The 12,078-nt window shown below is 67.9% G+C and overlaps 1 protein-coding gene across 1 annotated transcript; it reads right to left on the minus strand.

The window, feature by feature from the left end:
- Window positions 1-2,775: 2,775 nt before the first annotated feature.
- PHC2 (polyhomeotic homolog 2) lies at window positions 2,776-6,401 on the minus strand. Its single transcript, XM_050909371.1, is given in 8 exon segments — window positions 2,776-3,167; window positions 3,269-3,575; window positions 3,669-3,810; window positions 3,887-3,977; window positions 3,980-4,000; window positions 4,174-4,303; window positions 4,457-4,665; window positions 6,243-6,401. Coding segments are annotated over 7 exon segments (999 nt in total). The 5' UTR covers window positions 4,610-4,665; window positions 6,243-6,401; the 3' UTR covers window positions 2,776-3,012.
- Window positions 6,402-12,078: the final 5,677 nt, after the last annotated feature.

Here is a 12,078-nt window from a genome sequence, read left to right on the forward strand (position 1 = left end):
CGTGTAAATACGCCTCTTATACACTTAACGCCCCCTCCCCCTTCTTCTTCCCCTCCCCCTCCCCCCCCCCCCCCCCCCCAATTTTGGGGCTTTTTTTATTTTCCTCGATGAAAATCCAGGCCACGCGTCCCTAGAGCTAGTTCTTACCTTATTAAAAAAGGAGAAAAAAAACAACCAAAAAAATAAAAAGGAGAAAAACAAAAAAAATAAAAAGGAGAAAAACAAAACAAAAACAAAAAAAATGAGTAAAATGAAGGAAAACAAACAAAAAAAAAAGCCCTTCCCCCCCCCCCCCCGCATTGTGGTTCACGGAGAAACCCCGGGGGGGGGAGGGGGGGGGAGAGGGAAGGGGGGGGGGAACCCGCGGCCTCGCCGGGAGCGTTCGCGGTGTCGGAAAAGGAGTGAACCCCCAAACTTCCTCCCCCCCACCCCAAAAACGGGCGCTCGTTTCCAAAAAAAAAAAAAAAAAGGAAAAAAAAGGAAAAAAAAAAAGGGAAAAAAAGAAAAAAACCAGAATAAAACAGAACGACGACAACAACAAATTCATCAAAATCCGGGTTTTTGTGTTTGTTGTGGAAAGGAAAGAAAAAAAAACCCAACCCCAAACCCAAAAACCCCAAGGAACGGTGACGGTGGAAACGGGTGAGCGAGGGGCCGGGGGCCGGGGGCCGGCGGCGGCTCCGGGCCACCGCGGGGGCCTCCTGGGGACGCTGCCGGTGGCCCAGTCCCTGCGGGGCCGCAGGAGGGGCTGGTGAAGCCGTGGGTCGCCCTGCCAGCGGGTGGGGTGTCCCCACCGTGTCCCCCCCCCAGGGGAGGGGGGTGGCAGCGCCACAGCCCTGGGGGGGCGGGGGGGTGGAAACGGGGGCGATGGCCTGAGCTGGGGACCCCCCTGGGGACCAGCAGGTCTTGGGGTGGGGTGGGGGACACAATGAGTGACACAGTGCTGCTGGGACACCAGCCCCGGGGACACCGCACTGGGGACACCACAGCCAGGGACACCAGCTCTGGGGACACCAGCTCCAGGGACACCTAACCATGGCCACCACCTCCGGGGACACCAGCTCTGGGGACACCTCGCCATGACCACCACCTCCGGGGACACCAGCTCTGGGGACACCTCACCATGGCCACCACAGCCATGGCCACCAGCTCCAGGGATACTGCACCATGGCCACCACAGCAAGGCACACCTCACCATGGCCACCACCTCTGGGGACACCAGCTCTGGGGACACCTCACCGTGGCCACCACAGCCAGGGACACCAGCTCTGGGGACGTCTCACCGTGGCCACCGCCTCCAGGGACACCTCACCACTGTGGCCACCGCCTCCAGGGCCACCGCCTCCAGGGCCACCTCACCACCGTGGCCAGTGCCTCCAGGGCCACCGCCTCCAGGGCCACCTCACCACCATGGCCAGTGCCTCCAGGGCCACCGCCTCCAGGGCCACCTCACCACCATGGCCAGTGCCTCCAGGGACACCTCACCACTGTGGCCACCACCTCCAGGGCCATTGCCTCCAGGGCCACCTCACCACCGTGGCCAGTGCCTCCAGGGCCACCTCACCACCGTGGCCAGTGCCTCCAGGGCCACCGCCTCCAGGGCCACCTCACCACCGTGGCCAGTGCCTCCAGGGACACCTCACCCCCGTGGCCACCAGCTTTCACGAACACGTCACCACCACAGCCACCAGCTCCAGGGACACCTCACCCCAGGCACCGGCTCCAAGGATGCCTCACTGCGGCCACATCACCGTGGCCACCGCCTCCGGGGGACGCCTCACCGCAGGCACCGTCACCGTGGTGCCATCGCGGTGGGTGTCCCCTCCCCATCTCACACGCTCCTGCCCCCCCCCTCCTCCCTGTCCCCATTGCACCCCAAGCACTGGGATTTCGGGGTCACCCTGCAGCCGTGGAGGGTCCCACCTCCACCGTGGGCTCCCATGAGGAGGGAGCTGGCACAGCGGGCGGGGGGGGCCCCTCAGCCCCCCCCCCCAACTTGGGGGGCAGCAGGGGCCCCCCCAGGGTCACAGAGGCCAGGAGGAGGTGACACCGACCCTGTCCCCGTCACCCATGGAGCATCCCAGCCCTCCTTGGTGGCACTTGGGGACATCCCCACGGCGCTGCCTCAGTTTACCCAGGAAGGAACTGGGGGGGGGAGGGAAAAGTGGGAAGGGGGGGGGAGGAAAAGTGGGGGGCCCCGAAATTTTATTTTTTTTTTTCTTTTTTTTCAGTGTTTATTAAAAACAAAAAAAAACCCAGGAAAAAAAGGGGGGTGGGGGCTCCGTGTGTTTTTTTCCTTTTTTTTTTTTCTTTTCTTAAAAAGACCGTGGTGGCCGGGGGGGGGAGGGGGTGTGTGTGTGTGGGAGGGGGGAGGGGCGTGTGGGGGGGTCCTTACCTGCCTGGGGCGGGGGGGGGCCCCCCACTGCCACCGCCACCACCACCCTCTACTACGGTGCCCCCAAAACAGCCCCAGCGTGGGGTGTGGGGGAAGTGGGGGGGGGGGCGTGTGACACCTTCTCTGCACCCAGGCACCCCGAGATGTGCCCCCCCCTCCCCACCCCCGGGGGGGGGGGCTAACCCCTCCCTCCCCCCCCCCCCCCCAAATCCCGGCTGGGGGCGGGGGAAGGGGGCCACACGTTAAGGCAATCGTCCTGCTTCGCCCTGCCGTTTTGGGGAGGGGGGCCGGGGACACGGGGGAGACGCGGGGACCCCCCCCCCTCTCTCTCTCCCTGCCGAAGAAGGGGAGGGGGTGACCCCCCCCCATATGGGGGGGACGCTATAGCTACGGGCTATATACACACCCCTGGGGGGGCTGGGGGGGGGGGGGCACACACGACGGGGGCGGGGGCTGGGTTGTGCTCCGAAGTGGCTCCCCGTCCGTCCCCTCCCCCGTAGCCCCCCTCCCCACGGCTGGGCAGGGGTTTTTGGGGTGTGGGGGGTGGGTGGGTGGGGGGGGGTGGGTGTTGTTTGGGGATGTGGGTGTGTCCCATGGGTGCCCCCACCCACCCGGCTCTAGGAGTCCTTGAGCATGCTGATGCGGGCGTAGATCTTGAGGGCCGGCCCCAGTTTGATGTTCATGGTGCTCATGAGGTGATCCTCCTTCAGCAGCAGCAGCGCCTGCCCGTCGATCTCCTGCGCCCTGAACTCCTCCGCGATCTCCTGGCAGCCTGCGGGGAGGGTCTCAGGCTCAGCAAACCCCCCCCCCCCCCAAAAAAAAAAAACCCCAACCATTCGCGGGGCTCGGTTCCCCCTCCCCGATATTCCTCACCCGGCAACGAGCGGATAAACTCGTAGACGTCCTCCACGTTCCACTTGCTGGGTTCGCTGGGGAGGAAGCGATGGCCGATGCTCGCCAGGTCGCGGACGTGGACGTCGGGCAGCTCCATGTCGCGCAGTTCGAGGTCTCGTTCGCCTTGGCGGCGGCGGGAAGTGGAGGAACTGGCCGAGATGGGGGAGAGCGGTTCCTCGTAGCTCGAATTATCCGAACAACGACTCGAATCTTCTTGGCTGTGGTTGAGCTGCAACGACGCCGTCACGGAAAGAGGCACCGAACCCGGCGGGAGAGAAACCGGCGGCTGCGGGACGGAGCAGCGCCGGCCTCAGAGCCCACCCGTGGGCGCGCGTCGCCCTGAATTTGGGGACGGATCCCGCCCGTCTCCCGCCCTCACCTGCTTCTTGGTGTCTTTGCTGAGGGCGGGCAGCGTCCCCTTGCAGGTCCGACGGCGGCCGTGGGGCGGACCGCCGGGTTTTTGCAGCTTGCTGCGATCGGGGTGGAACAAACCCACCCGTTTCGTGCACCCCACGTTGTACCTGCGGGGAGGGAAGGGGGTGAGGGAGGGCCGGATCCCATTGCGGGGGGCTGAGGGGGGGGGATTTTGGGGGTTACCTCTTGGCGCAAGCCATGGAGCAAAAGCGCTTGGAGCGCTTGAATTTGTAAGCGAAGTCGACGCGGCCGCAGAGCTCGCACTTCAGTTTGGGGGGTTCCCCTCCTCTTTGGATTCTGGGGGGCGCGGAGGGACGCCCAGAGAGAGAAACGCAACCAGCTCAGCCGCGGAGGCGGGGGGCGAGCCCCAAAACATCACCCGGCTTCGCGGAGGGGTGGGAGTGGGGGGACACGGGGTCCTACCGCACCCCGGGCGGCGAGGGAATCGTTTCGGGGGGGCCGGGCGCTACCTTGTAAATAGGGTTCCTCCATTTCGGAGTCGGTGGTGGTGGTGTTGTCCTGCTGCGGGAGTTTCTCAGCCAGCAGCTCCTGCGCATACTTCTTCTTCAGGTTCCCCACCAGCAAGGAGGAGCGCCCCACCTGCGACGGGGAAAAAAAAAAAAAAAAACACTAGTGGGTACCCCCACCCCACAAAAACAAACAAAAAAACCCACAAAACCCAACAAAAAACCCAACAATCCCCCCCAAACCATCCAGCCCCGCAAAGAAGGATCCGGTTGGGGGATACGTTACCGGGAACGGTTCTGCCCCTTCCTGGATGACGAAGCCCTCGATAACGTGGGTGAGGATTTGGGGTTTCACGATGGCCTGGGGCGGTTTGTTCTCACCATTGTGGGGGGCAGCGCCGGCGACGGTGGAGGCAGAGCTCCCGGTCCCCGAGGTCATGCCGGGAACGCTGGCGAGGGTCTGGGGCTGAGCATGAAGGCGGTCGGCGGGCGGCTCTGCGGCGGCGGCAGAGAGGGGGGGGACGGGGACACACACACACACACGGATGGTTACGGGGGACGCGGTGACGCCGGCGGTGACGCCGGGGTTTGTATTACCATACAGCTGGGCTGCTTTGGGAAGAGGGGAAGGGGGGGGGGGGGGTAGGAGCAGCTGCTGCTGCTCCCAGTGCGGCCCAGTGGATCCCAGTAAGCCCCGATATGCCCCGAAGAGGCTTTGTGTAGCCCCGGGGGGGGGGTGGGGGGGGTGGGTTTCCTAGAGAGCCCCCAAATCCCTCAGTGCACCCCCAAAGAGCCCCAAAATAGCCTGGTGGAACCCAGACAGCCCCCAAATACCCCGGCAGACCCTAAAGAACCCCCAAATACACCCAGTAAGCCCCCAGTACATCCCAGTAAAGCCTCAATACATCTCAATAAGGCCCCAGTACGCCCCAGCAGACCCCAGTAAGAGCCGATCTAGCCCGGAAAGACCCGATACACCCCAGTAAGGCCCAGTATGCCCCAGTAAAGCCCTATCTACCCCAGTAAGGCCTGATACACCCCAGTAAGGCCCCATCTCCCCCGGTAAGGCCCAGTACGTTCCGGTAAGGCCTCATCTGCCCCCGCACGGCCCGGTAGGTGCCGGTAAGGCCCCGGTAGGCCTCGCTAGGCCCCGGTAGGCCCCACCACCTTTGTCCGGCGACGGAGCCCGCTCCCCTCGCCCCTACCTGCGCCCGGGCCGCGGCTGCGGAGCCGGGACCGGCGGTGACGGGGGGGGGGAGGGGGGGGCTGAGGGGGTGGGGGGCGGATGCGGAAGTGAGGTCAGCGCCCGCCGCCCCGCCGGGCCGAGCCGGGCCGGACCAGGCCGAGCCTCGTCGGGGCGGGTCTGGGCGGGGCCGGGCCGCACTCACCGGCGGCGCTCAGCGGCTCGGCGGCCCCATGGCGCGGACAAAGGCAGCGCGGGCGGCGGTGGCGGCGGCGGAGCGGGGACAAAGGCGGCGGCGGCGGCGGCGGCGGCGGCAGCGGGGCCGGGCCGGGCCGGGGCGGCGGCGGCGGCTGCGCGGGGAGGGCGGGGCCTGGCGCTGGGCACGCCCCTTGTGCTCCTATTGGCCGCCGCCGCCGCCGCGCGCGCCCCCACGCCGCCAGCGGGCGGAGCCTCGGGGCGGGGCCGCTGGGTGGAGCTTCGGGGAGGGGCGGGGCGGCGGAAGAGGGGCGGGGCCTCCCCGAACAGCCTGTGGCCTCCCCCACGCGTGAAGGTGGGCGCCCCCCGCAGACACACGCGTGCCAGGCCAACGGGGCGGGCACCTCCCCTGGGGACCCCCCCCCACTAAACCCAGAGGGGGCTCCTGCACTCAGCTCCGCCCCCCCCACCCCACAGTGTCACCCGTGGGGCGACGCCACGGGCTCCCGTGGGCTCCCGGCACCCCCACTGGAGCACAGCCCCGCCCCACGCGGAGCCCCGCAGGCGCCGCGCTCCCACCCGTGCCTCAGTTTCCCCCCCAAACTGCGGCCCACCAGGGGTGTGTAGAGGGGCAGCTCCACCCCACGAGTGGGTGCCCGTGGCGGGGGGTGGGGGGGAGCGGCGTGGGGCTTACCGTGAGCGGGGGGCCGCTCGCCCTCGGGGGTGTCGGGGCCCGGGGGGGCGGCGGGCGGCGAGAGGGCGGGGGGCTGCGGCGGGGCGGCGGGCGGGCTCTCGGCGCTCCTCGGGGCGGGCAGCGGGTCCCGGCGGGCGCCCTCGGGGACCCCGAGTGGGGGCTGCGGCGGCGGGGGGGGGGGGGGGCACACGCGTGTGCAAGGGTCAGGCACGGGGCGGACACGCGCCCACGCGGATCCGGCGCGTGCACGTGCACACACGCGTGTCTCGATCAGGCATACGTGTCGACCCCCCCCATGGGCATGATGGGGCACGCGTGTTTGCACACACATGTGCACGGATCCGGTACACGCACGCACATGGATCTGGCGTGAGCGTGCACACACGTGCATGGATCAGGCACACGTGGATCAGGCACACACTTGCACACACATGCACGTATCAGACAGACGTGGATCAAGCACACGTGCGCAGACGTGCAAGGATCAGACACACGTGGATCAGGCGCGCACTTGCACACACGTGCATGATCAGACACACGTGGATCAAGCATGCATGTGCACATGCACAGATCAGACAGACGTGGATCAAGCACACTTGCACACATGCACAGATCAGACACGTGGATCAAGCACACTTGCACACACGTGCAAGGATCAGACACATGTGGATCAGGCGTGCACTTGCACACACGTGCACAATCAGACACACGTGGATCAAGCACACGTGCACACACGTGCACGGATCAGACACACGTGGATCAGGCGCACACTTGCACACACGTGCACGGATCAGACACACGTGGATCAAGCACACGTGCACACATGCATGTGCATGGATCTGGCAAACCTGTGCACGCACCTGGGCACGGATCCAGTACACATGCACACGCACGTGCAAGGATCAGACACACATGGGTCAAGCACACGTGCACACACACATATGCATGGATCAGGCACATGCACCCCCCATGTGCACACATCAGGTGCGCACGTGCACACACACGTGCATGGACCAGGCAAACATGTCTGCACACGTGTGCACGGACCAGGTACCCACATACACACGCACGTGCATGGATGTGGCAAACCTGTGCGCACGTGTGCATGGACCAGCTGCACACACACGTGCACGGACGCAGCACAAGTGTGCCCGCACATGCATGCAGCCACATGGATTAAGCACACGTGCACACACACGTGCACGGATCGGGCATGCACGTGCACGCACACGCGTGCATCAACCTGGCCAACCCGCGCGCACACGCGTGCACGCACCAGGTGTGCACACGCACGGACCTGGCACGAGCGTGCACACCCGTATGCACGCCCACATGCGCCGACCAACCACCCGTGCAGGGACCAGACACCTGCACACGCACACACACACACGCGTGTGCACAGATCAGGGCCCCCCCCCCCCCCAAGTCCCCCCATTCCCACACCAGCCCCCTCCCCCATGCACCCCCCCCCCCCCTTGCACCCCCAAACCGTGCCGGGGGGGGGGGGTTGGGGGGGTGCCACGCCCCTCACCGTGGCGCCGGCGGGCTGCAGCTGCAGGATGACGGCGGAGGCGTGCTGGAATTTGCGGGGGGCAGCGTGGCAGGCGGGGTGACCGTTGGGGGGGCCGCCCTCGCCCCCCGCTGTTCCTTGGGGGAGCCCCGCTTTGGGTTGGGGGGCCGGGCCGGGGCTGGCGGGGGGCAAGGGTTGGAGTTGGGGGGCGGTTGGGGGGCCCGGGGGGGGCTGCCCGCGAGGCGCCAGCTGCTGCTGGATGACGAACTGCTGCTGCTGCTGCTGCTGCTGTTGCTGCTGCTGTTGCTGCTGCGGCTGCTGCGGCGGCTGCGGCTGCATCGGCTTCGGCGGCTGCTGCAGGAACTGGGGGGGCTGCAGCGGGGCGTAGGCTGCGGGGACAGCGACGGGGGATAGAGACCCCCCCCCCTCGTCACCGGCACCTCACCCCAATGGACACCCCACCCCCCCACCCCGAGGCTGCTCCTCACGCTAGCATCTGTTCACTCTGGTGCCTACTGACAACCAGCTTTGCCAGCTCCTGCTGCTGCTGCAGGAGGCTGGGCTCAGGCTGTCCTGGGCGGGGGGCCCCCATTTTGGGAGCCACACCAGCACAGCACCCCCAGGCTCCATCACCTCGTGGGGTCCCCTGGCCCATACTCTCACTGCTCCAGCCCCCTGCACCCCACTGCAGAGGCTCACCTCCCGGGACCTCGGGACTCTATGGGTGCTGCGGGTGCTGAGACTCTCCCAGGCAGGGCCCCTGAGGGCATGTGTGGACCCACAAGGTCCCAAATACAGGCAGGGTGCCAATGTCCAGGAAACACCAGTGCGGGCCATCATTAGGTTTCAGAGTGAACGCCCCGCAGGCTGCTCAGCTGAGGGCTGCGCCCACCCTGCTCACCTCACCCTGACTTTCTGAGCACCCAAGGCGGGGGTGACGCACCCCTGAAGTGGGTATACGGGGCTGCCGGTCCCACGTACAGGCCAGAAAACCATCGTTAGGTTTCAGAGTGAACGCCCCATCCCGTTCCCCCCCCCCCCATCACGGCGCAGCACCTTACCTGGGGTGACGAGCGGGTGGGCGGCAGCGGGGGCGGTGGCGCGGGCCAGGGGGTGGGCGCGGACGTCGGGACCCTCGGCTTTTTTGAGGTGCTCGGCAGGGGGGTCGGGTGGGGGGCCCCGGGGGGGGCCGGCCCGGGGCGGGGGGCCACCGGGGGGCTTCATGGCCAGGGCGGGGAGGTGGGGGCCGGCGGGGCGCAAGGCCAGGCTGTGTACCTGCAACGGCAGGGGGTCAGGGGGGGTCCCGAAGAGGGGGGGGGATTTTGGGGGGCTGGCGGGGGTGAGGGGGGGCTCACCTGGGGGGCGGCGGGCGGTGGGGCGGGCGGCGGTGCCGGCGGCGGTGCCGGCGCGGGGCTCTCGGGCCGGACGGCGCTGACGGGTCCCGTGGGGGTGAAGATGAGCTGGGGGGGGGGGGGAGACAGAGAAGGGGGTGCGCGGCCCCCGATGTGGGGAGGTGGCACCCCGCGTGTGTCTCCCCACGTCCCTGTGGGGTGGCGCACGTGGTGGGGCGTGGGATGGCGGGTGGGGTGACACGTGTGTCCCCAGGGATCCCCGGCGTGGCAGTGATCTCCCTGGCCCTTGGGTGCACCCCAGCACCAGGAGGGGCGCAAGGGACAGGCACCCTATAGGGTCTGGGCACCCCCAGTGCAGTAGAGGACACCCTATAGGGTCCCAGCTCCCCCCCTAAGGCAAAGGGCACCCTCCAGCTCCTGGCGACCTCCCAGTGGGGGGACAGGCACCCCGTGGGTCCCGGCCACCCCACAGCAGGACGACGGGCACCCCATGGGTCCTGGCCACCCCACAGCAGGACGACGGGCACCCCATGGGTCCCGGCCACCCCACAGCAGGACGACGGGCACCCCACGGGTCCCAAGACCCTACGAGTCCTGGCCACCCCACAGCAGGATGACGAGCACCCCGCAGGTCCCAGCCACCCACAGCAGGACGATGGGCACCCCACGGGTCCCGGCCACCCCACAGCAGGACGATGGGCACCCTACAAGTCCCAGCCACCCCACAGTGGGACAAGAGGCACCCTACAAGTCCTGGCCACCCCACAGCAGGATGACGGGCACCCCACGGGTCCCGGCCACCCCACAGCAGGACGATGAGCACCCTACGAGTCCTGGCCACCCCACAGCAGGATGACGGGCACCCCACGGGTCCCAACTGCCCTGCAACAGGACGACAGGCACCCCACAGGTCCCAGCCACCCCACAGCTGGATGACGGGCACCCTACAAGTCCTGGCCACCCCACAGTGGGACAAGAGGCACCCTACAAGTCCTGGCCACCCCATAGCGGGACGATGGGCACCCCACGGGTCCCAGCCACCCTGTGGTGGGTTGATGGGCACCCCACAGCAGAGCAGTGGGCACCCTATGGGTCTGGGCACCCTATAGCAGAGCAGTGGGCACCCTTACAGGGTCAGGGACCCTATAGGGTCCTGGCCACTCCACAGCAGGACGACGGGCACCCTACAAGTCCTGGCCACCCCACAGCAGGATGATGGGCACCCCACGGGTTCCGGCCACCCCACAGCAGGACAACGGGCACCCTATGAGTCCTGGCCACCCCACAGCAGGATGACGGGCACCCTACAAGTCCCAGCCACCCCACAGTGGGACAAGAGGCACCCTACAAGTCCCGGCCACCCCACAGCAGGATGACGAGCACCCCACGGGTCCCGGCCACCCCACAGCAGGACGATGGGCACCCTACGAGTCCTGGCCACCCCACAGCAGGATGACGGGCACCCTACGAGTCCCAGCCACCCCACAGCGGGACAAGAGGCACCCTACAAGTCCTGGCCACCCCACAGCGGGACAAGAGGCACCCCACGGGTCCCGGCCACCCCACAGCGCCGTGGGACAGGGTGCCAGGCGTGACGGTCCCCCCCTGGCCTTTACCATCTGCGCCCGCAGGTACATCTGGGCCTGGCTGGCGGTGAGGGCGGGCGAGGCGGCGTTGCCCAGCAGCACGGCCTGCTGCGCGATGCCCGAGGCGCCGGGGGCGACGCTCTGCGCCCGGTTCAGGAGCTGCGCGGCCGCCGGCGACGTCGCCAGGTTGATCTGCAACGGGACGGTAGGAGAAGGCGAGGGTGCCGCGCCGGATCGGTGGGCAGGCGACGGCGGGATGGGCGCCAAAGGGGACGGGGGACTCACCGTGGGTTGCTGCGCCGGTGCCGGCTGGGCGCCGTTACCGCCCGAAGAACCGCTCTGCCTGTTTGCCGCCAGGCTCGCCTGGAGAGAAAAGAGCCAAGCGTCACCCGTGGGCCGTACCGCAGCACCCATGGGTGCCCCCGGGGCGGTGTCCCGTACCTGCTGGACGGCGGCCAGGCTCTGGAGCTGGGCGCTGGTGAGGTGCTGCTGCTGGAGCGCGGCCGTCTGCAGCATCAGGTGCTGCTGCTGCGCCGCGTACATCTGCTGCAGGTACTGCGCCGCCGTGTTGGGCTGCCGGTGCAGCGCTTGCTGGATCACCTTTTGGGGGGGTGCAAAGATGTCCCCGGGCTGCACCCCAACCCCAAAACGCCGCTGCCCCCCCCTCCCCAAACTCCAGGCCCCCCAAAATATCGTACCTGGACGGTCTGGCGATCGGGGATGCCGCTGTAGACGGAGATCTGGGGAGCGGGCGGGCGGGCGGTGCCGGTGCTGCTGGGCGTCGTGGCGGTGCCGCCGGTGCTGCTGGAGGGCGGAGGTGCCGGGAGCTGCTCGTTCTCCATGGCGGTTTGCTGGGGCGCCGCGAGGCGGCGGGGGTCAGGCTAGAGCTGGGAGGGGGGGGGGAACGGGGGTGAGAAAGGGTGAGAGGGGGGTACCCAGCGGCACCCAAAGTTGGCACCCGATGTCTGCTCCGAGCCTTGGCGCAGGGTTACGGCCGGGGTCCCGGTGTGCCCATGCCGATGGGTGCGTGGGGCTGCTGCATCCCCCCCCCCCGGGGTGTTTGGGATGGGGATAAGACCCCCCCCCCCCAAACCCTTCCCTTTGAAGGCTCCCAGGGTGAAGCATACCCCCACTCCGGGGTGCACCCATGGGTGCCAGCCGGTTGCAGGGGGGTGGGGAGCTGAGCGGGGCGCTTGCACCCATGTGGTCACCCAACCTGGCACCTCCGGCATGGCCAAACCCCTCCCCGGCGCCGGGCGCCGTCCTGCCGCGCTTCAAAGGCCCCGGGGGGGGGGTCACGGCCCCCTGCCCGCTGCTTCCTGCCTGCCAGACCCCCGGCTGTGGGGGGGCTGTGGCTGTGACCCCCCCCCCCGATATCGACGGAGGGG

This window comes from Gymnogyps californianus, chromosome 21 (genome assembly GCF_018139145.2).
Source record: "Gymnogyps californianus isolate 813 chromosome 21, ASM1813914v2, whole genome shotgun sequence".
Lineage (NCBI taxonomy): Eukaryota > Metazoa > Chordata > Aves > Accipitriformes > Cathartidae > Gymnogyps > Gymnogyps californianus.